Source organism: Apteryx mantelli, chromosome 3, assembly GCF_036417845.1.
Source record: "Apteryx mantelli isolate bAptMan1 chromosome 3, bAptMan1.hap1, whole genome shotgun sequence".
Lineage (NCBI taxonomy): Eukaryota > Metazoa > Chordata > Aves > Apterygiformes > Apterygidae > Apteryx > Apteryx mantelli.
Window position 1 is genome coordinate 133,046,505 of NC_089980.1, and position 26,912 is coordinate 133,073,416.

At 40.7% G+C, this 26,912-nt stretch overlaps 1 protein-coding gene across 1 annotated transcript; it reads left to right on the forward strand.

Moving 5' to 3' along the window:
* Positions 1–25,522, forward strand: CYP39A1 (cytochrome P450 family 39 subfamily A member 1). Its single transcript, XM_013955612.2, has 12 exons — positions 1–177; positions 6,952–7,087; positions 8,428–8,602; positions 10,955–11,104; positions 12,060–12,153; positions 13,648–13,746; positions 16,157–16,247; positions 17,326–17,459; positions 18,359–18,454; positions 20,332–20,420; positions 24,129–24,216; positions 25,374–25,522. Exons 1-12 carry the CDS (start codon positions 1–3, stop codon positions 25,443–25,445), a joined length of 1,401 nt encoding a protein of 466 aa, XP_013811066.2. The 3' UTR covers positions 25,446–25,522.
* Positions 25,523–26,912: the final 1,390 nt, after the last annotated feature.

The window sequence follows — 26,912 nt, forward strand, 5'->3', positions numbered from 1 at the left end:
ATGGCTCTTGCTCTGCTGTTGGCAGCAATCCTGGGACTTCTTATTGTCAAGTCTGTTTTGCTTCAGCTGAGAAACCCGAGCTCCCCTCCTTGCATCGGGAGCTGGATCCCTTGGTTTGGAGCTGCGTTCCAGTTCGGGAAAGCTCCCCTGGAGTTTATAGAGCAAGCTAGAAGCAAGGTAATGGCTGTGACGGTGTGCCTGCTCGTGGGTGTGTTCAGGGTGACTGCAAGGAGAAAGGAGAGGAGAAACTTCGGCAGTAAGTTTGCCCTTCACAAAATCGATAGGCCCTTTTCTTTTCTAATGTCAGGAGCATTTAGCTCACAAGAATCAGCTGTGTGTCAGCAAAGTTGCTGAGCCCAGGAGCTGATTCTGGGGTGAACTCTGTACTGTGATCATCCTGTTTGGACCCAGCACCTCTGCCATTTTGCTTCTGCAGTCTGCCTGTGTGTTAATCTGGGTCTCAGATACTTTGGAGAACCCTGTGACAGACACTGGGACAAGAATCCTAGTTTTTTATGTGCCTAAAGTTGGGGGAGATTTCTGTTCCAGTGTCAGTATCAGCTGGTGTCCCTGAGCAGTCAAGAGAGACATAGGCATTTCTGGCAGGCAATTTGTTCCATCCTAAAAAATGTACAAAAGATGAGTGCAAAGACTCACCCCTAGGACATGCCTATTTTCTCTATGTCTGTCTATAGAGAGACCCTAAATAATCCATTTACATTAGATGCCTAATTTCCAGACAGCTAATACTAACTGACAGAAAACATATCTTCACATTTCCATTAGATGGTGTTATTACTTAATGCTGATTCAATGTAATCAGCCCCAAAGTATTCCACACTGAAGGATCACACATCCCGCCACTTGCAAAAACGATCTAAAAATGAAACTGCTGTAAAATCCTGAGATTTTAAAATAATGTTAAATAAATGCTGGATTTTTTGAATTTGCTTTCTGTTTTTGAACTATTAGATTTCATATTGATAAGCACTTCTTTGCAAAAATGGGTGTTATAAACTCAGAGTGTTAAATGAAAGCAGAGGTTCAAGTACATTCAGCTGATGTAGGAGATGTAAGAAGAGCATCAAAACCTATGAATCAGGACAGAAATGTAGGACTGTAGGAAGAGACTTGCTCATTCGAGTCCATTCTCTTACTGTTTCAGAAACCGTGCCATATAACCCTTTAAATAAACTGATCAAGCCTCACTTAAAAAGAAGGCATAATATTTATTTGACTTTTTTATTAGGAGGCTGTTACAGAACCTCGTTGTTCTATTGAAAACATATCCTGATAGCAATCAGGTTAAAGCAGTCTACCAGATTGTCCTTTCCAGAAGAATCCCTTCTGGGACAGTTGTTTCACCACGACTTAACTTGCTTTAGTTGCTTTTCTTTTTCTAGGAAGCTCTTAGCAAAATCTTTTAGATGATATTTTTTAAAACAGACCTGACAGAAGAGTCATGTTTCAGGGTGAAAAACACAACATTTGCAGTCTGAGTGAACAAAGCTTTTACATACTAAAGAATGTATTGAAGTACACACACACAAACTTAGTGGCCCCAGCTCCACTGATTTTGGTGTTCATTTACCTGGAGGCCCTTTAGGCCGCTCTTGGTGCTGTGGCAGCTCCTACTGCATCTGAGCGCACCAAAAACACCTGAAGGGCTTTATAAGCCCAAGAGCCAGGTTTTGTCAGCACAGAAACTAGAACAGGAAACATTTTTAATGAGAGAAAACTGGAAATGAGGCAGAGCAGAAAGAGAAGGCTTTCTTATCCTCCTCTTCTTTCTGTGTGTTTGCAGGTAGGACCTTCCCTTTCCTTTGACTTTTCTCTTAGTCCAGCACCTCAGAGTCTTTCTGATTGCAAACTCTCCCTGTGGTTTCCCTTCGGCAATGAGGAACCTCTCAGTCCTTCGTCCCCGAGGGCGGCTGTGTGCCTGCACCACGCTCTTCCCAGCAGGCTCCCGGTCCCTGGTGAAGCCTCCTCTCTTGCTGTCCGTTTGCTCTCCCTCCACACCCGAAACTCCTCTGACTGAGCATGTTCACAGACTCGGGGAAGGCACAGTCCTTACCTTCCCACCTTCCGCGCTGGCACAGTGTGCAGAAGCCGGAAAAGATAAGCCCTTTTCTTCCTGCTCCTTTCTAGAGGAGCATTGCAAGCATTGTAATGCAGCGCAACCAAATAAACTGGGTACTGCCCACCAAAGGTGTCATGAACAGGCATTAAAAAGTTTACACAATATATGTTCAATCGTTTCAAGCTTCTTAATACTGCTAGGGCAGCATTTCGTGTCCTTAGTACGAGCAAGCAAGGCAAGTGTGTTCAGAAACAGACTCTAGGCAGTGTGAATGCTCTTCAACTATGTAAGGTCGTTATCTTCAAAGGAGACTTTCAAAATTAGAAACTTCCTCCTCCAGATAAATCCTTCCATCTTCCAAAGTGACAGTTATTTCTTTTTCTGTCCTGATGGGTTAACACTTATTACCATCCCTTTTGTTTATAAGCCTCACTGATTTTTCTCTCAAGTCATTGAGTAACGCATTAAAATTTCCATTATTTCCATTACATACTTTGCTTGAAGTCTGCAACTTCTGTTTTCCTCCTACAGAAGAATATGTGGGCTGCAAGAATTGTCTCTTTTCCTACATGTGTCATCTGTGGATCTAATAAAAGAAAGATCCCCTGCTCTAATAAAATATTTAATCTCTGGTCTAATAAAAGATACCACCTCTTCCTCCTAAGCTGCCTTGATAGTTAAAGTGGTTTTGCAGGTTGTCTGAAATGGGAAGTGATGTGTAACAGAAGCCACCATGCAACATAAATCCCCGTACAGCTGCTTAACACTAGATTCAAAAGATGTGGTTCCCCACTTTGCCAGGCAAACATGACAAGAGTTAATAAGGAATTTCAAATGCTTCCCATCGGTTTATTAATTAAGATAACAAGAAATCTTCAGTTAATCCCTGAGATTGTTCTTCACTGTCGTGGGGACCTGCAGGTCTCCCTTCAGAGCCATTCTCAGTGTGCTGACTGTGCTGGGACATGGTGCCTCATCCCAGGATTCACCTGCACACCTCTCACCTTGTTCTCTATGTGTGGTCGTATGAGGGGGCATTTGTCTGGCTCGCTGGCTTACAGGGCAAGGGGCATGTATGCTACATGAGGTCATGTGGAGGGGAAACAGGTTGGAGCAGAGGACAAGGCTTTGGTGGAGAGCCTTTGGAGACAGTGCCATCAGCCATGTCACTACTGCTCTGTGAGCCTGGCCCCAGGCACAGCTGGCCAGAAGACCACAGATAAGATAAGGTGCTTAAGTCCCTGAGATAGAGAGAGAACCCAGCACTGAACGCCAAATGTGCGTGTGCATGCGCAGGGGAGAAAACTAGCTCAGCGCACCTAACTCCCAACGTGTCTTGACACAATTGCAGCTATCACCTACAGTGATTGCTCCCAGTCTGACAGCACCCGTGGGCAAAACGGCTGTTTCTACATCTTCTGTTTCCCTCCTTTGGCATTTTGGAGAACCTTCTTCAGCAGTTTTTATTTCTCCAAAGTGCTACTTTCATGCAAGCATAGATCTGCCTCTCATTGTGACACTGCTGTTAGGTATAGTGTTTCCCATTCTTTGGAAAAAACAGTTTTCATGAGTGAAAGCAGCTTCTGAGGTCCTAATTGCAAGCAGGATTTTCATTTTGCTTACACTATATATATCATCAGCTCTTCTACGATACTGTTTCAGACAGGGCCGGCATCTGGGAACGCAGTGTTGGCAGGTGATAACCCACGCTCCGTTGCAACCTGCCCATATGCAACAGTGGTAAATGCAGAACTGCTTTGACAACTTGTTTCAATAGCTGATTTGATTATATTAGAACATCAGAATAATTATACCAGGACAGATGAAAAGTCTGTTTGTTCAGGCATCTGTCTCTAGTAGTGGCTATTAGTAGATGCTTAGTAAAAGGGTGTAAGGAACCCAACCAGGACAGAGGATGCCTTCTCTGACATTCCTTCCAGCCTTCTGGCAGTCAACAGCTTTGGGACTTTCTAGGCTGGAATTTGCATCCAGATTATCTAAATATGATACCTTCATCCTCCTTTTTTACGCTGTTTATAGTTTTGGCTTCCTCAGCATCCTGTGGCAATGAATTCCATATTTTAACTATGTACCATGTGAAATAATATTTTCTTTTGTCTATTTTTAAACCAACTGGCTTATATGAGGTGCCTCTTCGTTTTTGCCTTATGACAAATATGGAAGAATTATTGTCTTTTCACCTTTCCAGGCTCAAGGATCTAAGTTCATTTAGTGTCTTCTTTTACTGAAACTTCCACATCTTTGCTCATCCTTGCTGTCTATCCCTGTTCCTTTCCTAGCTCACTATATCCTTTCTGAGATGGGATGGGCAGAAGTACATGTTAAACTGAAGGTGTGGGCAGAAAATGGATTTAGATGATGTTTGCTCTACCTTCTCCACTCCTTTCCTAGCAATTCCAACATTTTGTTTCCTTTTCACAAACACCGAACGCCAGGCTGACACTCTGAAAGGACTCCAAGATACAAGTGCTAATAGTAATTTAGAGCCCTCATCTTGTTGTGTATATATTTGAATCCCCCTAGACTTTTGAAGTAAAATATTTATTATTGGTTTACCTGAAACTTGTTCAAGTTGTTCCCAAGCCTATTCTACTTAATACTTCTTTTGAACAAATGTCCAGCACCCATAAGAAAGGCTCCAGGGTGGGACTTGACTTAAACTGATGTAAATTGCCAGTTGCCAGTTGCTTCCCCGCCTGGTTTCTTTACACCTTGAGCATTTATCAGACTCAGCAACACACTGGGAGGCTTCCTACATCTGTTATGTTTGGAAAACCCAAATGTTATTGGCCATGGAGAGTTGCCATTAGCAGTTTGATCCTCAAATCATTTTTTGTCTGCTGCATTTTAATTTTGCATTTAATTTATCAGAACCTATTTATTTGCATTTTTCTGTTTGAACACAAATTTCTGTTTTCTGAAAGGTATGTTATTACTTTGAATATCCACCATCATTCTGCTGTTTAACTGTGCTGACTTTTTTGGAGGCCCTTTATGGAGCTTTTTTATTTTAATTGTGTTTAATTTAATTCAGTATTTGTTTAATTTGAATTATTTTAAATAGATTTCAGTAGATTGGATGGCATTCAAATCAAGAATAAGGCACAGAATTTGGTTGTCCTCCTGTCGGTGTTTACATGTGAGCTCTGTGTCTAAGCTTTGCATATGATCAATGGACACAAACTCAGTAAAATCAGTGGAGTCTAAGGGCATTTCAGCTGACCTTCATAAATAGAGGTGGGTAGTAGCTGATCAGAAGAATCAGATTTTAGGCTTCCCTGACTGCATAGACTGGGTCTGCATTGACCAGCATGGGAGCTTAGACATCTTGCTCACAGGTAATTGCCTAAAATAAATAAAGCATCCCAGTCTTTAACTGAATGTGATCTTTATTGGATAATTGTATTTTATTGCAGGTTGCTATTAGTTCTAATGCTGTTTTATTTTAAAATTAATTTATTCCATTTTAATGTTAATTTTAAATAAAAAAATCTGAATCAAAAACAAATACAGCACAAACCCACTGACTTTTATCCAGCCTGGTGCTCAGGACATGCTGTTAACCATGAAACAACAACCCGAGCAGGCTAGCTATTATTATAGCAATAGTTATTTATTATCACCCAGGGAGTTTAAACAGTCATTCTTTATTTAATAATTTACAGCTGAAAGACAATCAAAATCCAATTGATGTCAAGAGGAATCTTTTCCTTGGCTTTAAAGAGCTTTTGATGAAGCAGGCGTTAGAGTACAGACACCAACAACAGAAGAAATGGTTAAAGTAGATGAGATCAAGGAGGATTCAAGGCTTTGCAGGACTCCCAGCAGATCAATAGAAAACTTCTCTTCACCCTAGTCAGCAACACAACGTGGAATAGAAAGTCAAATTCCTTTATATGTCTAGAGACTTCACGTAAGCCCCAAACCTTTTCATTTGTACAATAATTTTACCAAAAGTCTGCAGTGTGCATACAAATGTAAGTACTGGGCTTTCAATTTCCAAAGGTTTTTCCTGTGATCAGAAATCAACTTCACTAAGAAAAAGGTGCTAAAGATCCTTCATTTCCTAATTCTGATTTTTTATCTAAATCTCCCATCCAGTGGATATTGCACATTTGTTTGCCAGTTTAAAGTATCTACAAATATCAATGAACTTTTTTATAATGTAGGAATTTGGAAGTGAATTCTTATTGCTGAAAGTTTTGAGAGGGATCTAGGATGTTAGAGAAGATCAAGAGAAAACAAGACAAGGATTTATGGTACCAGAAACATTCCTTAAAATGAAAGGCTTGACAAGCTCAATTGATCCTGCTCAAAGTTTGTTAACTATTTGGATTAGTCTTGAAATACCTATGCAAGAAAGAGATTTTTGGTATTGGCAGACCCTTTGAACTAGGGAAGAAAAAAGGATAAGAAGACCCAGAACTGGGGAGTTTTAGTTACAAAAATGCAGATTGAAATAGGTGGAGTTGTAAATTTTTACAATGTGAATGCTTTACTGCGGCAGCCAAGGGATGTGGTAGATAATCTATCACTTGGGTTCTTTAAATGCAGGTTGGCTGTATTGTTTGAACTGTAATGTATTTCAGACATAAAATGTCGTGCTCAGAGAGGGAATCTTCTATTTTGCAAGAGGTCAGGCAGGCACCTGTACTGCTCCCTTCTGATCCATAATAAGTCTACAAATTTTGCTCTGATTCATATCATCTTTGTGCACTTCTGAACCAGGGTGAACAGATAGCAAAAAGGAACAGGCCGTCTCGCCTGACCTCTCAGCATTAGTGAAGTCCTGTTGGGGCTCCTGTCAAATGATTAGCAATAAAGTAATGTAAAATCCTTGTCTGTTCCAGTATGGGCCCATATTCACAGTACTTGCTCTGGGAAAACGATTTACTTTTGTGACCGACGAAGAAGGGGCTGAAGCATTTTTTACATCTAAAGACTTAAATTTTGAGCAGGCAGTACAACAAGCTGTCCAGAATGCAGGTAAATGGGATCTATCTCTTTTTTAATGAAAATCAAATCTAGTTACCCAGAAATATTAAAGACCCCATCCAAAGCCCTTTGGCTTTTTGAATATGCCTTAAATGCCTGTCTTAACCTATGACCATACTACAAAATTAAGGGGAAATGCAATTCACCATGTACCTCTCTGTGATCCAGGCCTTTAAGCCAGCAAAGTGATTTGGATTTAGTCATGAGTGATCAAAGGTTTTTGAACCAGAGACTTTTATTACTTCTATCATCAAGCAACTCCAGTTAGAGATCAGGGCCTTTTTTTGCAGCTAGACACTCTGCCTATGTGTACGAGGTCTGGAGCAATAATATGTTATCCTGTCACTTGATTTGAAAGGTAGCTTGCAGCAGTAATTAGTTACCTTCTAGGACAACAGTTATTAGAGCTTGATGTGGTTATCTCCCATCCCCAGTGATATATCATTAGCATAGGTCCTTATGTCCATATGCAATTGCACTGACAGGAATTACTTGAAGCAATTTGACAATGCTGGGCTGTGAAATGAGAGAGAAACAAGTTGCAGAGGGATTAAATTGCAGAATCACAGAATCGCTGAGGTTGGAAGGCACCTCTGGAGATCATCCGTTACAAAGCCCCTGCTCAAAGCAGGGTCAACTGCAGCAGGTTGCTGAGGACATTGTCCAAGTGGGTTTTGAATACTTCCAAGGATGGAGACTCCACGACCTCTCTGGGCAACCTGTTCCAGTGTTCAACTACCTTCAAAGTAAAAAAAAAAATTCTTAAGTTTAATTGGCATTGCCTGTATTTCAGTTTGTGCCCGTCGCCTCTTGTCCTGTTACTGGGCACCACTGAAAAGAGTCTGGCTCCACCTTCTTTACTTTCCCCCATCAGGTATTTGTACATATTGACAAGATCTCCCCTGAGCCTTCTCCAGGCTACATCCCAGCTCTCTCAGCCTCTGCACATATGTCAGCATCAAAACCAAAGCTATTTTTTCTTGTTTTCATTTATTTTTCCTTCTGGTTTCAGTTCTTTCTGTAGAATGCATGAGCATTTCTGTACATCCACAAGAAAGTTAAGGGAAAAATCTCTTGACTGTTGATTCCTGCACTGAAGCTTTGTGAGGCAGAAAGATGTTGCACGGACTGTTGTTAGAAGCAAAGGGGCTCACCAAAATCTTTACAGGGTCAGAAGGAAGGTTAGTGGGAATTTCACTATAGAAATATGAGGCTTAAGGCATTTAAATCAGAGTCACAATTATATGTAAAAGATTTTCACTGCATTGTTCTATGAAAATCTACCTTGACTACTTTCCAAAACATTTTTCTGTTTCTTTTTGTATTTAAAGTTTCTGTTCCTGCAGAAGACTTTTATCAGAATCACGGTAACCTGTACACCATGATGAAGGGAAAAATGGGTCCTTCTAACCTGCACCTGTTCGTGGACACTCTGTGTAAGGAACTACATGAGCACATGGGACACCTGGGCACCAAGGGAACAGGCGACCTCAATGACCTGGTAAGGTAAGGGAATTTTGCAACACATCTAATGCACAAGTATCCTATGTGGGAGTAGAGACATTAGCATAAGCCTGTGACTCAGGAGCTCAGGCCCTCAGGTATTAGAAAAACTGTGTCAAGATACTAATGACTGCTTCACAGTGTCAGGTGGTGGACAGGGTTTCATCTAAAGGTCTTTCTTACAACTAGGAGAAACATCTGAGTTGCGTATTTTGAAGAAAAAAGAAAACACAACAACTTCTAGCAAATACTATTTCCCAAAAGATTGGGTGAAAGCTTCACATGTTTATAAAGAACTTCTGAACAGGCAAAATGTTTGACCTTCAAAAGGATGAAAAATTTCCCATAACATCCAGGGGATGCTATGGGCTAGTCCTGGCCCTGTTAAATAAGACCTTTGCAGCTGACTTCTTGCTGCCTGAACTTCATCCTCCATGTGAAAAAATCCCATAACTGACAGTCTCATGGGGCAACAACAGAGCTTTTAACCCCTTCCCCTTTCTGCTCACTATGGATAACACCTGTGTCTTGCCTATCCATCAGGACCACAACTTAAACATTGCCTTTGGCTTGGCCTTATCTCTAAGACCTCACATCCAGGTTCTTTTGCTGACTTTTTCTGCTTAATACATCTAAGATACAGCTTTTCACTGCAACCCAAACATTCACTGGGCACTCATCATCTCAGTTAGTGCAGTATGGATTAACTGGGGGAAAAGGCAGGGGCTTTGAGCCCTCAATCCCACTGATCTCAAGAGTCGGTGCACAACCCTGCATCCTGTGGTGTTCCCCCACCTCTCCTCTGAGATCAACATCTCATCTGCTTCTGCACTGACATCCTTTTCTCTGGCTCCAACAAGTGCAACCTTCCCCTGCATGTGTTGTTTCAGAGCCCACCAGCAAAGGACCTTTTCAGAGTCCATTGTTTTGGCTGTGCCCCCCCTTCTTTTCTTCTCCCCACTGTCTCTCCATTCTCAGTTAACCTGTGCAAGCATGTTCTTTATTTTCACTTTCAAGATCTTTCATAGCCCACCTCTTCTTTTGCACTTTGTCATTCAGGATCAAAGGGTGCAGACACCTGCCTCCCATCAGCTTTCTCCTGTGCCCCCTCTTTGTTACATATTTGCAGAGGTACCTCATTAGCCTCTGCAAATTCTCCTCTCCTGTGATGCCTTGTGAAAAAATGGACAGTCGTCAAATTGATAGCACGTTACACCACTGACTATTGTGCTAATATTGTCTCACATTTTCTTGTTATCACCCCATTTGAATCTATCCGTGGTCTTTTATCTAAGGTCAAGTTTTTTGATGGCAGGGACAGACCTGTTGCTCTGTGCTGTACTGGCACCCGCACAGACCATGGGCTAAGACAGGGTCACTGGAGACATGGTTGTGCAAATAATACACAGGGCATCACTCCATGCTGCATACCTGATGCAGCCATGGGAAGCAGGGAATTCTTCCCATTGGCATGGCTGTCATGTCCTCTGGCAATCTTAGAAATGAAGCTTACAAATCTGAATCAGATGTTATTGGTCTAAAATTTAAAACACCAGTCATAGCCTAGTTTATAAACTGCAAAATCCATAAGAGTCATCCACAGTAAATCTGTGTTGAGTTTGATCTGTTCTTAGCGTTTTGCTAAACAAGGATGGGTAAAAGAATTGGAATACAATGCCCTGAATAATTGTTATTTAGCTGCCTTAAAGTTAAACCCATAAAGCCAGCAGGTGGCTCCATTTTCCTTATGATCTTTCAAGAAAGTGAAACAGTTATTGCCTGTAATACCCATTTAGCAGTAGCTGGAACCCGTAAGGGTTTCTTGGAGCTAAAGTGCACACATGAGGTGACCTGGGAAAGGAGCTGAAAGTTTGCAGCTTAACACATGAACAGACAAGGTAGGAGTGAGGCAAAAAGAAAACAAAAAAGCATCTTTCATTCCAGCAAAGCTGCAACCAGAGGAATGATTTCTGTGGGTGTCTGGTTGTAGGAAGGGTTGTGCGACATCCAGGAAGTCCACATGGGCTAACCTGAAATGAGAGAGATGGTTAATGAGGAGAAGGGGACCTCAGTGCACAAAGCTGACCAAAGATACCTCAGCACTCTGCCACTGCTCATGTGAACAAATGTTAACTGATGAAATTCAGCCACACACAGAGGAGCAGCCTGAGGTCTGTGTATCTCCCAGCCTCTGCTATGAGTGAGGTATGAGCCTTGTGCTAGCCCTTCCATACAGCAATGGGGCATGAGTCCCACAGCTTCTTATGTTGGCAATTCAGCACACTCCATCCTGGCCTAAAACTGCTGCAAGAGCTTCCCTATGACCCGGCAGTCACAGTGGTCTTGTGCTTGCAGGCATGTCATGTATCCAGCAGTGGTGAATACTTTGTTTGGAAAAGGCATCTGTCCAACGAGCCGGAGTGAAATCAAGGAGTTTGAAGAGCATTTTCAGAAGTACGATGAGGACTTTGAATATGCCTCTCAGATGCCCGAGTGCTTCCTGAGGTAATGGAGCAGAGATGATGCATGTGGTGTGCCCATTAAAGGGATTTTGTTTGCTGTGATATCAGCCACGAGCAACCTTCCTCTGGAGGGTGATGTGCTGGCTTTAGCTATGAGGTACCCTCAGGTAAGGCAGGCTTTCAGCTAGGTGCCTCAAAAAAGACCTGACCTAGTCTCATCTGCTTTTACTGGCATGAAACTGGAGCAACCTTGCTTAGGTGGGCAAGATGATAGGCATCAACATTAGGTTTTTCTCTAGGAGAAATACTTCCATACTGTGTGCCCAGCTTGGACTTGTCAGGGAGAAGGCAGGGACTGGGCAAAGGACAAAGGCCTGAGCCTAAATGTGGCCCCTGAGCCAAGAGGGGCCCCAGCGAGGCTTCTCTGGGCTCTTCCTCACACCATGGCTGTTTTTCCAGCAATCTGATCACAGGTTATGCAGCTGCACCATCACAGAGCTGACCTTGGCTGCAGAGGCAGCCAAACCCCAAAGACCTTGCAGAGCCTGTCGGTTCTCTCAGCACCATAACAGCACCTGGGACCTTGTGCTCTCTCTGCATACCTCAAAATTGCCCTCAGAGAGAACTGAGAATGCTCTAAAAATGAGGCCTTTGTGTTCTCAGTGGGGGATCATTCCTGAAAAAATTGGCCTAAGCAACCTGTCCAAAGTCATGCAGAAAACCTAGAGTGGAACTGATATGAAAATCCAGGAGTCTCAAGTTACAGGTCCTGGCTGCAAGGTGAGACCTAGTCAAGGTGAATGTCTCAGACCCTGAGCAACTGCTGTTCCTCACGTAAGTCAACACTGCTGTCAATCAGATTGACACATGACTGTTCATCAACTGACTGCTGCCCAGGGGCTTTTGCAAAGAAAACAAGGAGTCCTTCTCATGGAAAAGGAAATGTTGCTTTATTCTGCCTTGGTTAAGTGCTTCTTGTTTGTTGCTTTTCTTTACAGAAACTGGTCTAAATCCAAAAAATGGCTTCTAAAATTATTTGAGAAAGTGGTGTCGGATGCTGAAAAGACCAACCCTTCAGAGACCACATCCAAGGTAAACATCCAAGGCTGTGAAATAGATGACTTTGCTGTATAGTCTGGCTGAAGGAATGAAGGGCAGAAATTATTTCAGTACTGGAAGAAATAGGCCTAATGTGTATGCTTTTATAGCTATACCTTAATTGTCCAGTACTGCTGTCATCTATGTTAGGTGAGGCTAGTCATTTTTAGCCCCACTCCTTGATTTAGTTTATTGCTTCTGGTTCTGAGAATTAACATCCTCCTTTGGGGAATTTTAAGCCAAGGGATTGGAGCTATGACTCATTGCCAACCTCTGGTATTGTAGTTATAGCGAGCAGTTGAAAGAGTCAAGAGAAAGGCGTCTTCAGTTGTTTTTCTGAGGGGACTGGGCTGTTAAATTTCAAAATCTTGCATGTACTATTTTTAAGCCCTGGTGTAGAGTGAGTAGATCCTCCAACAGCCAGACTACGAGAAAATAGCAGATTGCTGGATTGGAAGCCAAGTACCCTAAATATTGATTGTGTCAAAGCTGTGATAAGTTGTCCCCTTGGTTATTCTCCTTAGCTATGGCAGCAATTCTGTCAGTACGACTGACAAATGGGAGGGCAGACTGGTCTGGGAATTTTGATCTACCAAATGTTTAAAGAGCAGATTATTAAACAACCCAAATTTTATTTAGACTTTAAAAGTTTTACATACCACAATATCCTTCATAAAATAAACCTGAGGAAATTCAGCCTGAACAATGGAAAGAAACAGAAGGCTGGGGAGAGGATCGTGGGAGGTAAGAAGGTGCAGGAACTAGGAGACACGTACTCAGTGTCTTAGATTGGGGGGGGCTTTGGAAAAGTAACAATCACTTTTTATTCAAGGTCAGCCTTTTTCCTCTGAGATTTAGGCAAGAAGCCTTGCCCTGATTGCATGGTCACCTTTTATTTAAGTAAACAGTATAAACAAAAGCTGATGTGAGAACATTACACAGTTGCTATAGTTTCAAAGAATATCAAGCTAATGAAGTCACTAACAAAACACCTGAAACTAAAGGGTTTGCTGATATGTGAGACCATCCCTTTGTAACAATCACTTTTTTGCAGGCACAGACAGAACATTTTATTCATTTCCATTCATTCAGTTTGTTCAATCTAGCTTTCAGGTTCTTCAAAGCACAGAAGTAGAGCAGGAATTAAAAAAAAAGGTTTTTTTTTTCTTTTTCCACATACAAGCAATAATGAGGAGTGAGAGAATGAGGTCCACTAAGAACCTTAAGAAAATGGAGGGCAGCACAAGTATTCAGTAGGGATTTATGTGGTGCACTGACTACTCTTGGCCCTCTGCCTATGAGTGAGTCCCATTTTCTCTGAACAGCCTTGTGACCTCTCTACTTTGTGACTGCAAACAGCCCATAACTAGCATTATTTCTCTTTGATAAACTACTATTATATCCTTGCATTTTAGTAAGCCCTACCCTAAGCTATATTTTAATATATTTTTAGAAATACACATTCTTATTTTTTTTAATTTCTAACAGACACTACTGCAACATCTCCTGGATAACTTGCAGGGAAGACATCTGGCTCCCAGTTATGGTCTCTTAATGCTCTGGGCTTCCCAAGCAAATGCTGTCCCTGTAAGTATGTCAGCTATAGAAACAACTCTTCCTTGTTCAAAAGCCTGTATTTGGGAAGCAAAGACTTTGAACCAGAGGTCATACACACTGCATATATTCCAAAGACAGGATTATCACACCCACATATATCACTACAAATAGACCCAGGTTGCAATGTCACAGAAGCAATGACAAGAACTCTTCCTGTATTTTTCCTAAGTTGTGCTGTCCCCTATCATAACAACATTTCAGGAACATGTATTTCATATATATGAATATATGAAATAATATATTTCAGATACTAAGATCAGAGTACTAAGCTGTGAAAAGCCTTTAGCTGTTGTTTTGAAGCACTGTCTGTGTTATAGTAGAGAATCTTTTTTGAATTTTCTGACATTCCCAATTTTTAAAATATCAAAATCATAATATAGGGTAACTTTATCTGTGTAAATCTACTGAGAACGAAGAACTCTTTATTCCATGAGTGAATATGGCTCTTTTGCTTTAAGGTATCTACTGTACAAATGCCACTGCTGCTTCAGAGGGGGAAAGGCAACAGTTTGATTTTGCTGCCACTTGAGTTTTGACAATGTTATAAATGGTTTTGATGGATTAATGATACAGAAATATGTATGCTAACAAGCCCAATATATCTAACACAAATTAGGCTGACTAAAGACATTTATAAGAATTTCTCAAATGAAAAATCTACAGCAGCAAAAACATCTGTTATTTACCATGGCTACTAAGCTCATTTCAGCATAGTTATGTCTGTTACAAATGTGATTTAAAAAAAAAAAGATAATGAGTTATTTTATAGGTACTACCAATGGACGTATCTTCATTTTTTGTAAATTGGATATTGCTACAATTTACCCTAAAGTAATTTCATCCTTTTCATTGGGATGTCTGTAGATTTACGTGTTGGTATAAGTGAGAGACATAGCCTGCTGTCTGTTATCAGGATAACTGACATTCCTTCCATAACACTATCATTACTTCTGTAATATTCAGCTGTAAATAGACATACAGATATTTCATTGTTTCTCAGAAGAGTCACAAGCCACTGTTCTGGTGACTGGAATTATGAAAAAAGACCTTTCACCTTCCAAAGGGGATTTTCAGAAGTTAAACCCTTTTATCTGAAACAATGCGGTTATCCTTCCTCAACCCGTAGAATGAAGGCACATGGTTCAACTGCTGTACAAGAAAAATAAGCTACCAGCTTTGTTTTACAGAAGTAGATTTGCACTGACGTGGGACTATTTGTGTAATAACAGTAAGAGTTCTCATCCCTTATCCACACAGATGGCCATGACCAGATCTGTGTGCAGACTAGGTCTCTTGCTAGCTGGCAAGAAATACTCCTGGCAGTGCTAGGAGACCTTCTGATTTCATCCTGCTTAAGAGGATTTTCTCCTTTTCTAAATTTCTTGATTTTCAACTTCATTGCATAATCAGTTAGCAAATTATTTCTAAAGGGGATATACTACCCTTTGTTTTGCTGTTAATTAAAACGTTTCCTGCCCATTTCAGTATGAGTCACAGAGACAGTGCTCTGCAAATTATTTAACCTCGTTTCTGCTAATATTAGTAGGAATTCACTACTTATTTTTTTCCATTCAGGCAACTAAATCTAATCACATACAATGATTCTAATTTAGGAATTAATTTTAACGTCTAGTTGTTTGAAATTAGAGAGAGGCTTTCGTGTTTCAAAGCTCAAAGCAGAAGCTGTGTAAGGTTCACTGAAGAGGAATGTGTAAGTACACAGCAGATGACCAGACCTAATCTCCCAGGATCTGAGCCCTCTGCTCTCGTTATTGAGTGGTTACTTGCCTAATATTGCTATTGAATTCAACGGGGTAACTCCTCTGCAGGAAAAGAGCTCCACATTCAATCTTTGTTGCTATAGCCTTCTCTCCTGGGGCATTTGAGTAGACACAAGAACAAACATTCTCAATAAATTTACACCCCCAAGAGGAAAAGGGTAACTGAGAGCAGTATGCATTTTGTACAAGCGGTAGTTGTTAATATGTGATAGATGGGTTTTGCTTGCCCGCAAGTTTTACCTTTTTTTCTTCATTTAAAACTTGGATCAGATTTGCGTACCACGTTATCATCCTGTGTCTTGGCCTGATTAAAGGAGGAAGTGGGATAAAAATGAGATGCATAATCCAGACTCTTTCTTTTTAAATTCCTTTATATAACATTATAGTTCTAGCAAATCAATAGAGGTCATCTGTTTTACAGTATTATCCTACATGTGAATGTACCCAGGAAGTACAGTTCTCTGCGTATGTCAACAACACGAGGCACATACAAAAAAGTGCAAATATTTTCACCTGCCTCAGTGATTGGCTACCAAGACACTTATAAGCTGTAACTCAGTTCTGCATTCCTGAGTTAAAGTATTTTCATCTCTGTTTAGATTGCATTTTGGACCCTTGTTTTCATACTGTCCAATCCTTCCATTTACAAGAAAATCATGGAAGACCTGGCTTCTGTTTTTGGCAAAGCAGGTAATAAACCAGATCACGTCCTTTCGGAATGTAGAAATGTTTTCTTCCCTGTTGGCCCAGCACATGGCACACCTGGTCAAGGGCTGGCAATTTTAAATGTTGATGTTAAGGGTACTACTGATAACACAGGGTCAAGCTGTGAGTTCTTTACTCAGCATATGCTTATGACTTATTTTTATGCAAAACCACCTTTGATATTAGCAAAAGAAGGTAGAAAAAAAAGGATGCATTTGTCGCTTCATTCCACACCTGTCACTTAGAGCTAGTTTTGTGTTAGCCAGTCTCATGCTTTTTTTCACACATCTGTGATGGAGTCAGATGAAATCTTTCAGCTCAGCTGCTTTTCATGGCATGTTAACTGACTAGGAAAACTCACCATTGGTGAGTTACAACTATTCTGTGGAAAAACAGGCCAGGGACTGTTCTCTTTCCTCTCATCTGAGGCCAGCTGGTCCAGCATGATTCACTCCCACATGACTAATCTCTCTTTCCCTCAAAACACAGTCACCTACTGGGAGCAGTCATTCACATGCAGTTGCCTGAACCATGCTTAGACTTTTGTGGAAGACTCTTAATTGACATGGATCAAAGCCATGTCAGGAAACATGCCAATAATTAAACAGTATGGATAATCATGAACCAGTGCTCAAGCCTTTCTCCTGGCTCTGTTTAATTTACTCGTGTCAGTGTAGCCCAAGAGCTCCGCCATGACTCCTTGTCTTGGTGCCTACAGTCCCTGAGATTTCCATGTAGTATCCTACCCAAGTACTAAAAAAGTCCAGGGGTGCATAACTTCTAAGATGAGCTTTGTTTGACCTGGTCTGGCCAAGGCCATACCTACAGGTACTTAGCAGTTATTAAAATTATCTTCAAAGGCATTTCTTATCCAAACTGGGCTTAAATTGGACAGATTTTGGTTCCATGTATTTACTTAGAAATAGAAAATTTCTGGATGAAGGCAAGTTCCTAAGTCTAGAGGTATTTTATCAGAAGTTCTAAAACAAGACATGTCAGTGTGAATCAAAACAAGTATGAAATCTAATTTTTACACAGAACCTTCTTCCTCATGCTACAACAGGTAGAGATAAAATAGAAGTCTCTGGAGAGGACCTTAAGAAGCTCCCTTTTATTAAATGGTGCACTTTGGAAGCAATACGGCTGAGGTCGCCAGGAGCAATCACCAAGAAAGTAGTAAATCCAATAAGAATTCAGGTGAGGTGGTTTTTTTGTTGTTTTTTTTTTGTTGTTGTTGTTTTCCAAAAGGATGTTATATGACTGTTCTGGAAAGGGCTCTCCCAGTAGATCTAGATAAATTAAGTGAGCAGAGAGACTCAACACATCTCAAATATATCAGCTGTTTAGTTTAACAGATTTATTCATCATTAATTTAATCATCATTAATTTAAGAGCAGTTTTGCTTCTCCTTCTCCCAGTCTTGCCTTTAGTTTTGCATAGAATTTGAATTTGAATTGAATCAAATTGGGAGATACTGTGCTGAAGGTATATGAAATAGGAATCAGAGACACAATAAATATAGTGGAAGGGACCACAGTTCAGTAAGTGATAAAACTCCATCCCTTTTGTTTGTCCTCCTCACTGCCGTTCAGAAGGAAAATATCAGCATTCAGGAGCCCCATAAATAAACATTTGGGAGAAAAACACTCTCTCTTAAGGAACCAGTATTCCTGCCCATTCAAGAAATGACCAAAAGCCCATAGAAGCCTACTGTCTTATGAATTTATTTGCATTTTGAAAGCCAGTGCTTAACAAAAGATCTAGAAAAAAATAACAGTACACACAGTACAATCACATCAAGAAGCAAGAAAGCAGGAAAGACAGAAATAATGCTTCCATTATTTTTATTCTTGAAAAACCAAAGTAGAGCAAAAATGGACTTTCCATCATCACTACTGTTTAGGGCTCCTTTACGTAATAAAAGGGAACAGTAAGAAGAGGCTTCAAACGTTTAATGTGCCCACCATGGCTTTATCCCCTTCACTAACCCTCTGTCAGGACCTTCTGCTGTTGAAACAGAAGAACTAAGGAGGGAATGTTCTGTGAGTTGAACCAGAGGTTTTCTACTTCTCTTTACAATTGTTTCTCCTTTTCAGAATTTCACCGTCCCTGCAGGTGACATGCTGATGTTGTCTCCGTATTGGTTGCACAGGAATCCAAAATATTTTCCTGACCCAGAAATGTTCAAACCTGTGAGCTGTGTTTTTTTTCTCGTTGTTATTTTGTTGTCTTTTCTCCTTTTCACATATTTTGCACCTAAAGCATATGGTCAAACTTGCTTAAAGTTGGGTGTTTACTATCCTCTGAAGGAGGATGACCTCGTATACAGAGAAAATGATGGAAAAAGGAATAAGCAAGATTTTATTGTTAAGTTATATGTTCTGGATTTATATATATATATATGTATATGTATATAATATATATATAAAATATATATATATAAAATAAAGTGATAAAACTTTATATCACTTTGATCTTGATTCAAAGCCCATCATGGAAAGACTCCATTGACTGTTGAACCTAGCTCCGAGTGCTCTCCTCTGCCTGGCATTTGTTTGTATATCTCATCTCCATGTATTTATCCAGGTTCATTGGTCCTTCCAGTCAGATGATTTCTGGTAGGTATTAGCTCTGCTAATTCAGTAGCTAATTTTGGGTTTCTTGCTTATTATTCCACTCCAGGTGGCTGTGTGGGCAGGCTTGTAACTGCTCTTTTTAGCACCATCCGCTATAGAATGGATTGTCTTTTTTTAGAAATATATGAAGGAGTAATTAAAACAAAACTTCCCTTCTAGCAAACTCCTCACCAATTTGAAATACCTTGTAACATTTCTTCCCTGTTTGAAATGCCAGGCAGAAACTCTAGTACAGCAACTTACTTCTCTGGTAACCTTATTTGTAAAAGACAAGCTAGTTTGTTGCTGAGAAATTCATCCTTCTTCCAGCAGAACAGGGCAGTCCCCCTTGGATATTGCCATTCTGAATTGTATTGCTTTGTTTTGTCACCTCTGAGATTCCTTGCTTGCTTTTATTGGATTTTGATATTAACAGGTTTCCTTTTCAGAATGCTCTAAATAGTCTAAGCTGAAAGTGATCCAAAAACCACCAGATATAAAATTATGTCTTCTTTAAGACGGGTTTGTCAGAGGAGTAACCACAATAAAGTTCACAGGGGTGTAACTTGAAGGCTTTGCTTCATCTCACTGAGTTTCTGGAGGCTGGTATTGTTTGTCACCCAGCACTCAAGAGATTTACTTTTGTCAATACTAGCCCACCCAAATTTTAGCCCATACTACCTCGCTCTACTTCTTATTCCTTTTTTCTTAAAGCAAGTCAGGATGGAATAAGGAGCCTTCCTGGGTACAGGCAGGCTATTTTTAGTAGGGAACAGTGCATTTTCTCACACGCTGGCTTGCAGTTGAGAATGGGACTGTGTAAAGTTCAGTGGGTTTTTTGTGCCCATCTCTGCTTCTCACCACTTTAACTTCACAGTCAACACACAGCTCTCAAGGAGTTTAAATCCTCCTTTATCTGGACTCATTCTTTTCCGTGTAATCCTTGCCTTTCTCTCAGATGACAGCTGAAATACTGTGCATTTGTCTGTGCACAGTGTCTTAAGAAGGATGTAAGAAGGATGTACATGAGTTGTGTGCTGTAGTACTACTTTGGGATTGAGGGAAGACACTGATCAAAGTCTGAACATACATTTTGAATGTACTTATATTTAAAAGGAAAGGGTCACATTTTTACAGGCATTTCAACAGCTCAAAATACAGGATTTAGAAGTAGGGGGAGGGATAGGACAAATGTCTTCTTGGGGGTGTTTTTGAAAACCTCTCCAGAACTTTGAGGCACCTAAGTATCTTTAAAGTGGGAACCTCATTTCTTTCCCTGAGAGGGTGCCGTTTTTTGAGTCCAGATTCTAACCATAACAGGTTGAATGCAAAAAAAGGCATTAGTGCAACTTTGTATTGAGGATTAGCTGTCCAAGGTCATTTTTAGCCTGGAGAAATAAAGTTAAGCTTTATTTATATAAAGCTGATTTGGAAAAAAAAGTTTCTTCCCACAGGATCGTTGGAAAGAGGCAAATTTAGAGAAGAATGCTTTCTTGGACAGCTTTGTGGCATTTGGAGGAGGGAAGCATCAGTGTCCAGGAAGGTCAGTGAAACAGCTGGGGTTTATTTATTCCCAAACCCTGCAAAGAACAGCCCTCTTGAACCGGGCTCCTCTTACACTTAGAGATAAAGTGTTTTCATTGTTTTGCCCTCTGTTAGTCCCCTAATGTTTAGTATTAATCTGGGTCTTGCCTAAACTGATTTGAAAGTGGTTTCATTCCTGGAAAAGGCAGGTTAAGCTATGATATAAAAGCAGAATCTGAGACTAGTGTATCAAGAGATACACTGGGACTCTTCTCCCCAGGGAGAAAAGTCAGCCTGGCTCTGCTGCTCCTGGGGCACCTTTTCATCAAGGGAGAGTTGCTCCAGTTACAAGCACACCAGTTTATACACACAAGCATTTAGGTTGCCATAAAACACACATAAACTAATCTAAAGAACATTTCTTTGGTCTGAGAGTCTTCTCATCCTCCATGATGCCATTAACATCTCTGCCAATCATCAAAAGTCCTAGCTGGTTCCTCTGTGTTTAAATCTCTTCTCTTTGCATTAAGGCCCACATAACTGTATGAAGGCTTAAATCTCAGATCGTACCTGTCTTCTCTCCTCCAGCAGTGCCAGCTTTGATGCTTCTTGCAATCCTTTTGCTGTTTTCTCTGCTGTCCCTCTTCCTGGAACAAGTCGCAGGGAGCCAGCTGCTCTTTTTTTCTGTGTTCAGACATCTCTGCCTTCAAACCAGGTCTCCTCTAGGAACCAAATAACCAAGAATTCTTAAAACAAGTTAGTTTAATTCAGGAGTCCCATCTGGAGTGAGGAATCCAGAGGGTGTTGCAGAGGATCTGTGTTCTGTACCATATAGCAGGCTGGACATGAATGTCAGATACATTTTGTGAAGATATTGAAGACACAACCACCAGGAGTAAAACTGCATTCACCATTTAGGCTTGCCAGAGGAAAGTGCCCACTCACTGCTGTACCTCTGTGGCTTTTACCACATTCCTCTGCTAAATACAAGTGCAGCCTCATTCCCAGCAAGGGCGATAGTAGAATTCACAAGAGGCATCCGCAGGTGCAGGACAAGCTGCAAAACAATATTACTGAACGCTGTTTGTTTATATATACTGACCTATTTCTTTGTTCAGGCTGTACTCTGAACTCAGATAATAGCTGTGAAATAAGTTTGTGATTAGAAAGAAAATGATAAATGTTTCTACACAGATAAAGGAGAATCTTTCATTTGCTGACAGACAAAAAGTCCTTTCAAACACTTTGGCAGGCCACACGGTAAAATATGCCTTCATGTTTTGCCACTAATAATGCTAAAAGGATAACCTGGTGGTCCTGGAAAAAAGGCAATTAAATGAAGGGATGTACCTAGATCCTAGGTTGCATATTTCCTTGGTATAACTGAGCCAAATGAGAATTTTTCAAGTTAAAGGTGAGTTTTCATTTAATTTGATACTGGCATTTTATAAATGACATGTTTAACTATTTCATTTTCTTCACAAATTGCAAAAGCTCAACATGAAATTAAATACTAATTTAATCAAACTGAAAGCTAGAAAATAACTTACTTGTTAAATATTCTACCAAACTGACATGGGAAGAGCTCCCACAAAGCCATTTCCGCACCATCTTCTTTGTTACCTGGGGAAAAGTTTGGTGGCAGTGAAGCAACTCATGTCACAAGGCTTTTGTCTAACCAGGTAACTGTCACCTGTACGATTGGGCTAACCTTGCATGCATCTGTCTGTTGTTTCCTATCGTATGCTGCAAGTATAAATCCTTCAGCACAACGGCTATGATTTTATCCTCAAACTCCATTTATTTTAATTACTTTTATTTGATCCATTTACTGCTGGGCTCCTAGATTGCATCACAGCACAAATACATAGTAATGCATTGTACACAACATTTTAGGGAGTATTTCCCTGTCAAGTCCCTTTATCACTAAGTAAAACAGGAAGACATCAATGACTCAGACTTTTTAGAGGAAAACTGCTCTGGAACTCAATCATGAATATGAGAAACAAGTGGGAACCAAGGAGCATTCAGCTGCAGGAAAGCTCATGGGTTCTGCTCACTACAACGTGGTTTAGAGAGCAATGGCCTGGGACTTGGCAATCCTGCTTTCCTCTTCTGGTTCCTCCTGAGGTGGCCTGCTGGCCAGCCATGGACATGACTGATACTTATCATCCTTGTGTCTCAGCATCTCCATTTGCAGAGTAGAATAACAACAGCAGCCTGTTTGGAAAAGCACTTTGAGATTTAATGATGGGCAATGCTGCAGTCAGTTCTCAGTTATCCACGGCTGCTTGGACAGATTGCAGATTAACCCGACCATACAGAGGTGATACAGAGCTGTCGGGGCTGGTTAGCCCACATCCAACTTTGAAAGACAGCCCTCTGTAAGAGCAGATCTTCCACTTGCAGGGCCACCTAGAGGCAATTTGATTGCCTCCACACACCTTCAACCAGTAACTTGGCCCCATTCATGTCACAGCTTGGTGTGTCCAAGCAAACCCAGCAAGAGTGTCTCAGCAACGGCACCTCCACCACCAGAAGCCCTGGGCAGCACTGTGCAAACAGTGGAGTGACTACAAGGAGCCCGCCTTTGTCCAGTGTTGCCAGCTCTGAGCTGGGCCTGAGTCCTGCTTGAGTTCATTTCTATCCGAATGTTTCTGCGCTGCAGGCTCCCGAGCTCAAGGTCACGAGGAGCTCCCTATCTCAAGGTAACTGCAATGTGAAATCACAGAGATGGTTGGGATCTGAAGCTGCACCAAAGCAAACAAGCATCCTCCTACTCCAGAGCACAGGGCAGCTCAGTGCAGAGGTCTGAATGGCTCTGTGGGAGTTAGCCTGGGTCTTGTGGGGCTTATTAGCTTACTCTTCACACCTGCCAGGCCAACTCCAGACTGACACCATGTGAAACCATGTGGTCTTCTCCGCAGTGAATTCCCCAGTTTATGTTTTATCCAAGTTCTCCAGGATCTCTCAGATAATGGAAAATTAACTGTGTGGAAGAGCAAGGTACTGTTACAATTTTGACAAGGTATTTAAGACATATGTCTAAATTCCACAAATGAGTAATCCTATGACTCGACATAAGTATGAGCTAGTGCCTGAATGCAGAAAGTTCTTATATTTATCTGCTTTAAAAAACAAGAGCCTAGAGGACTTCACCTGTGGTCATCTGAAATCTTCTCCAGACTGACTAAGGAAGAGCTTTCTGAATATACTACAGAAAAAAATCATACCCTCGGGTCTCATACTGCATTCTAATGCTGACGCATTAAATAATAACTCCCACTGTCACAGCTACTCTGATGTCATCAGGCTCCCAGCTGTATTATATAACTTTATATAGCACAATTAGTCATATAGCTTTTTCTATATTTGACTTTCCTCTCACTCCTATGAAGTTATTTCAAGTCAGCAAGTGTTAGAGGAACATAAATGTGTACACTGTGGAAAAAACCATAATGATAAGGGTCTGTTTTAAAACAGGGTGTCAGAGGGATACAGTAGTTCTAAAATTTCACCGGAAAGAAGGGGCAGCCATTACATTCATGTTTTTCACTGACTAAAGAAGCAGAACAAAGCCACAGCATATTTTCCTACTGAAGATGAACTTAAAGGCAGAACTAAAGCATGGAATGTAAAATGTGCAAAAGACATCCTGTTTCTTGTCTGATAATAGCACGTGTGATGGTCATGCGGACATCCACTGTTTTTCTCCCTTTTCTTGCAGGTGGTTTGCTATCATGGAAATCCAGTTGTTTATTGTGCTATTCCTATACAAATATGAATTTGTTCTTTTGGATTCAGTACCAAAGGAGGTAAATGATCTGTGCATTTATTTAACGTTCCACATCTTTAAAGCCTTCATTCATCATGCTCAGCTGAACAACCGTGCTCAACTGTGGTTACGTAAAATGAAGCAAAATGCTGCAAGGAGTGTTATAAAACATATAATGAATAATTCTGTCATCATTTTTACTCAGAAAATCCAGAGTAACTCCAGTGATGTTAATTGGGCTGCTCCATCTATACAAGAATGCACCAAAGAGAGTATCTTGTCTCATCATTGTCTAAATATTATAAGAGGCTTTTAATTTCTGGCACTCACAAAAGCAATGAATATGGAATTGGATTAATAATACCTTTAAGCTGACATGAAATCAGAGGCAGTGATTTCAGAACAGTGCTATCAGTGCCCTTATACTGCATATTCAGCGGTGGAAGAGAGGTTGATTAGGATAAGACTGAAAAAGCAACTGTGACACAGAGAGGTTTTACACGTAAGAGAGAGTGGTGTGGTCTCCAGTGTACTTCCTCTCTTTGCAGTAATTTCCTACCCCTTTTGCACTGTGTCCTTTCTGCTTTCCGGAAAGCACTGATCCTCACAAACATGAGCACTGCAAAATGAACACATCTGCATGTCACAGCCTAAACATGACATGCATACTCTATAGCTAAACCACCAAGGAGAAGAGGGAGATGTTTAGAGTGACATGGGCTTTATAGAGTTGTTCTTCAGGTGGGAAGCTGGAAGTTGGGAGAACTCAATTCCTTTGCTCTCCTGAAAGAACATGAGATGTTTGTCTCAAGTAGTGGTAGAAAGTCCACCCGGAATAGGGATGAAGGTTACCTCTTCCTGACTGATGCTGTGCTGCCATGCCTGCTCTCACTGGAGTTGATTGTAATGTGGGTCTGCATCCACAGGAAATTGTGTGAGTGAAGACCACTCAAAACCATTAGAGTTTCTTAAGATCTGATACACCATCCTCTGTCAGAGCAAGTGAAATAAAAAGCAAACACAAAGGCCCTGTTCAGTGGCTTCAGTGGAGCTAAGAAATACTCTCAGTGCTGGGTCTTGAGTCTCTTAGATCGAAACTCTGAGAAACTGTATTTGTAACCTTACGAGTAAAGCAAGATGATAATTCTGTTAACTAACTAACATTAAATGTTTCTACCGGTCTTCTGCTTTTTGCAGAGCCCTTTACATTTGGTGGGGACACAACAACCCATGGCACCATTCCGGGTCCAGTATAAGTACCGGGAATGAAAGCTGACCAGCACTGACTTGCCTTCCTTCGCCAGCCACCGCCAGACAAATGGGCCACTGAGCTGCTTCCCTTTGGAATATCCTACACGTTCAAATATATTATCATAGTTAAGAGTTAAGAACTGTTAAGTTAAGTAATTAAGAAAAGTCTTAACTTCAAGTGCTGTACATACTCTGTGTTGTGGTATGCCATGCCAGTGTAGTGGTATCTGTGCTTCTCATGCTGATTGCCTACCTCCCAGTATTTAAAAGTCAAGCTGTCTTGCTGCGTTTGTAATTTGTGGGCCAAATTATTTTCAGCCTTTGCAAGTCTGACTGTATACTAAACTCACCAACCAGACATTCAGGACAAAAATCTGCTATGCTTGGAAATCCTTTGTGGAACTTGTGCTAGCAACCTTGGAAAAGCAGGTCCCTTGGGCCAAGTCCCTGCTTCCTGCAAGTCCCTTCGTACCAAGGCCAAAGTGCTGCCTTTTGCTAAGAAATTGGAGTGGTAACACCACATGGCTTCCTGGGGCCGGTGTGCACAAAATATAGGACAGTGCTGGATCTCAGTCGCTATGAACTAGCATCATTTATTTATCATTGTACAGCTAGGGGCGGATCTGGCCTGCTCTGCCTACAACGGGGGCCAACTGATCGCAAATAAAATGCATTTATAGCTGAAGAATTGCCAACATGGGAGACAGGTGGGCTCTTGTCCCACTGGAGCACCTGAAATTTCCACTGGGCTTCATTTCTCCAAACAGGATTCAGAATCAGTCCTTGCATGAATATGCAGGGAAAGGTTGATCATGGTGTTTGGTTTCTACTGAACAGTGATTGCAAGAAAAGCCATTGTTATTTGTTGAATTGTTTGTTGAAGTTCTAGAACATTTTTGCTTTTCTTCTAACATGACTTATAGAACAACTTGCACAAATCTAAAAATATTTAATCTTATAAAGAGTGTCTAGTATAAGTTGTTCAAGGAAGCTGTCAAATAAGTTCAGATACCAACACTTTAACTGCTGTCAGATTTCATATACTATAATAGCTGGCATATATTTTTAGTCTTTTAAGTAAAGATTAGTCATCATTTTAGAAGTATTTTCAAAAGCAACACATATGGACTTTTAACAGCAGTAAAAACTATGGGAATAACATCCATAGGAAAATAACAAATTGTTTAATGCATAAATTGGTTGGCTTATATCAGTCATGTATATGACAGTTTTACAGACTTTAATGTTTTATGTGGCTGGACAAGGATTCGTCCAACTTCTAATTTAGCTCATGATGGTTAACTTGGCAAGAGTTCCACTCTTAACTGCTGTTTCAGAATCTCTTCAATAACTGAAAACTATTCCCTTTTTTTCCATGTGTAGTCACTACCCAAAAGTGTATATTTTTATTTTAAAATTTGGAAATGTCCACAATATCTAGTCAGATATCTTGTAAATCTGTGAAGATAAAAATTTATTTTCCAG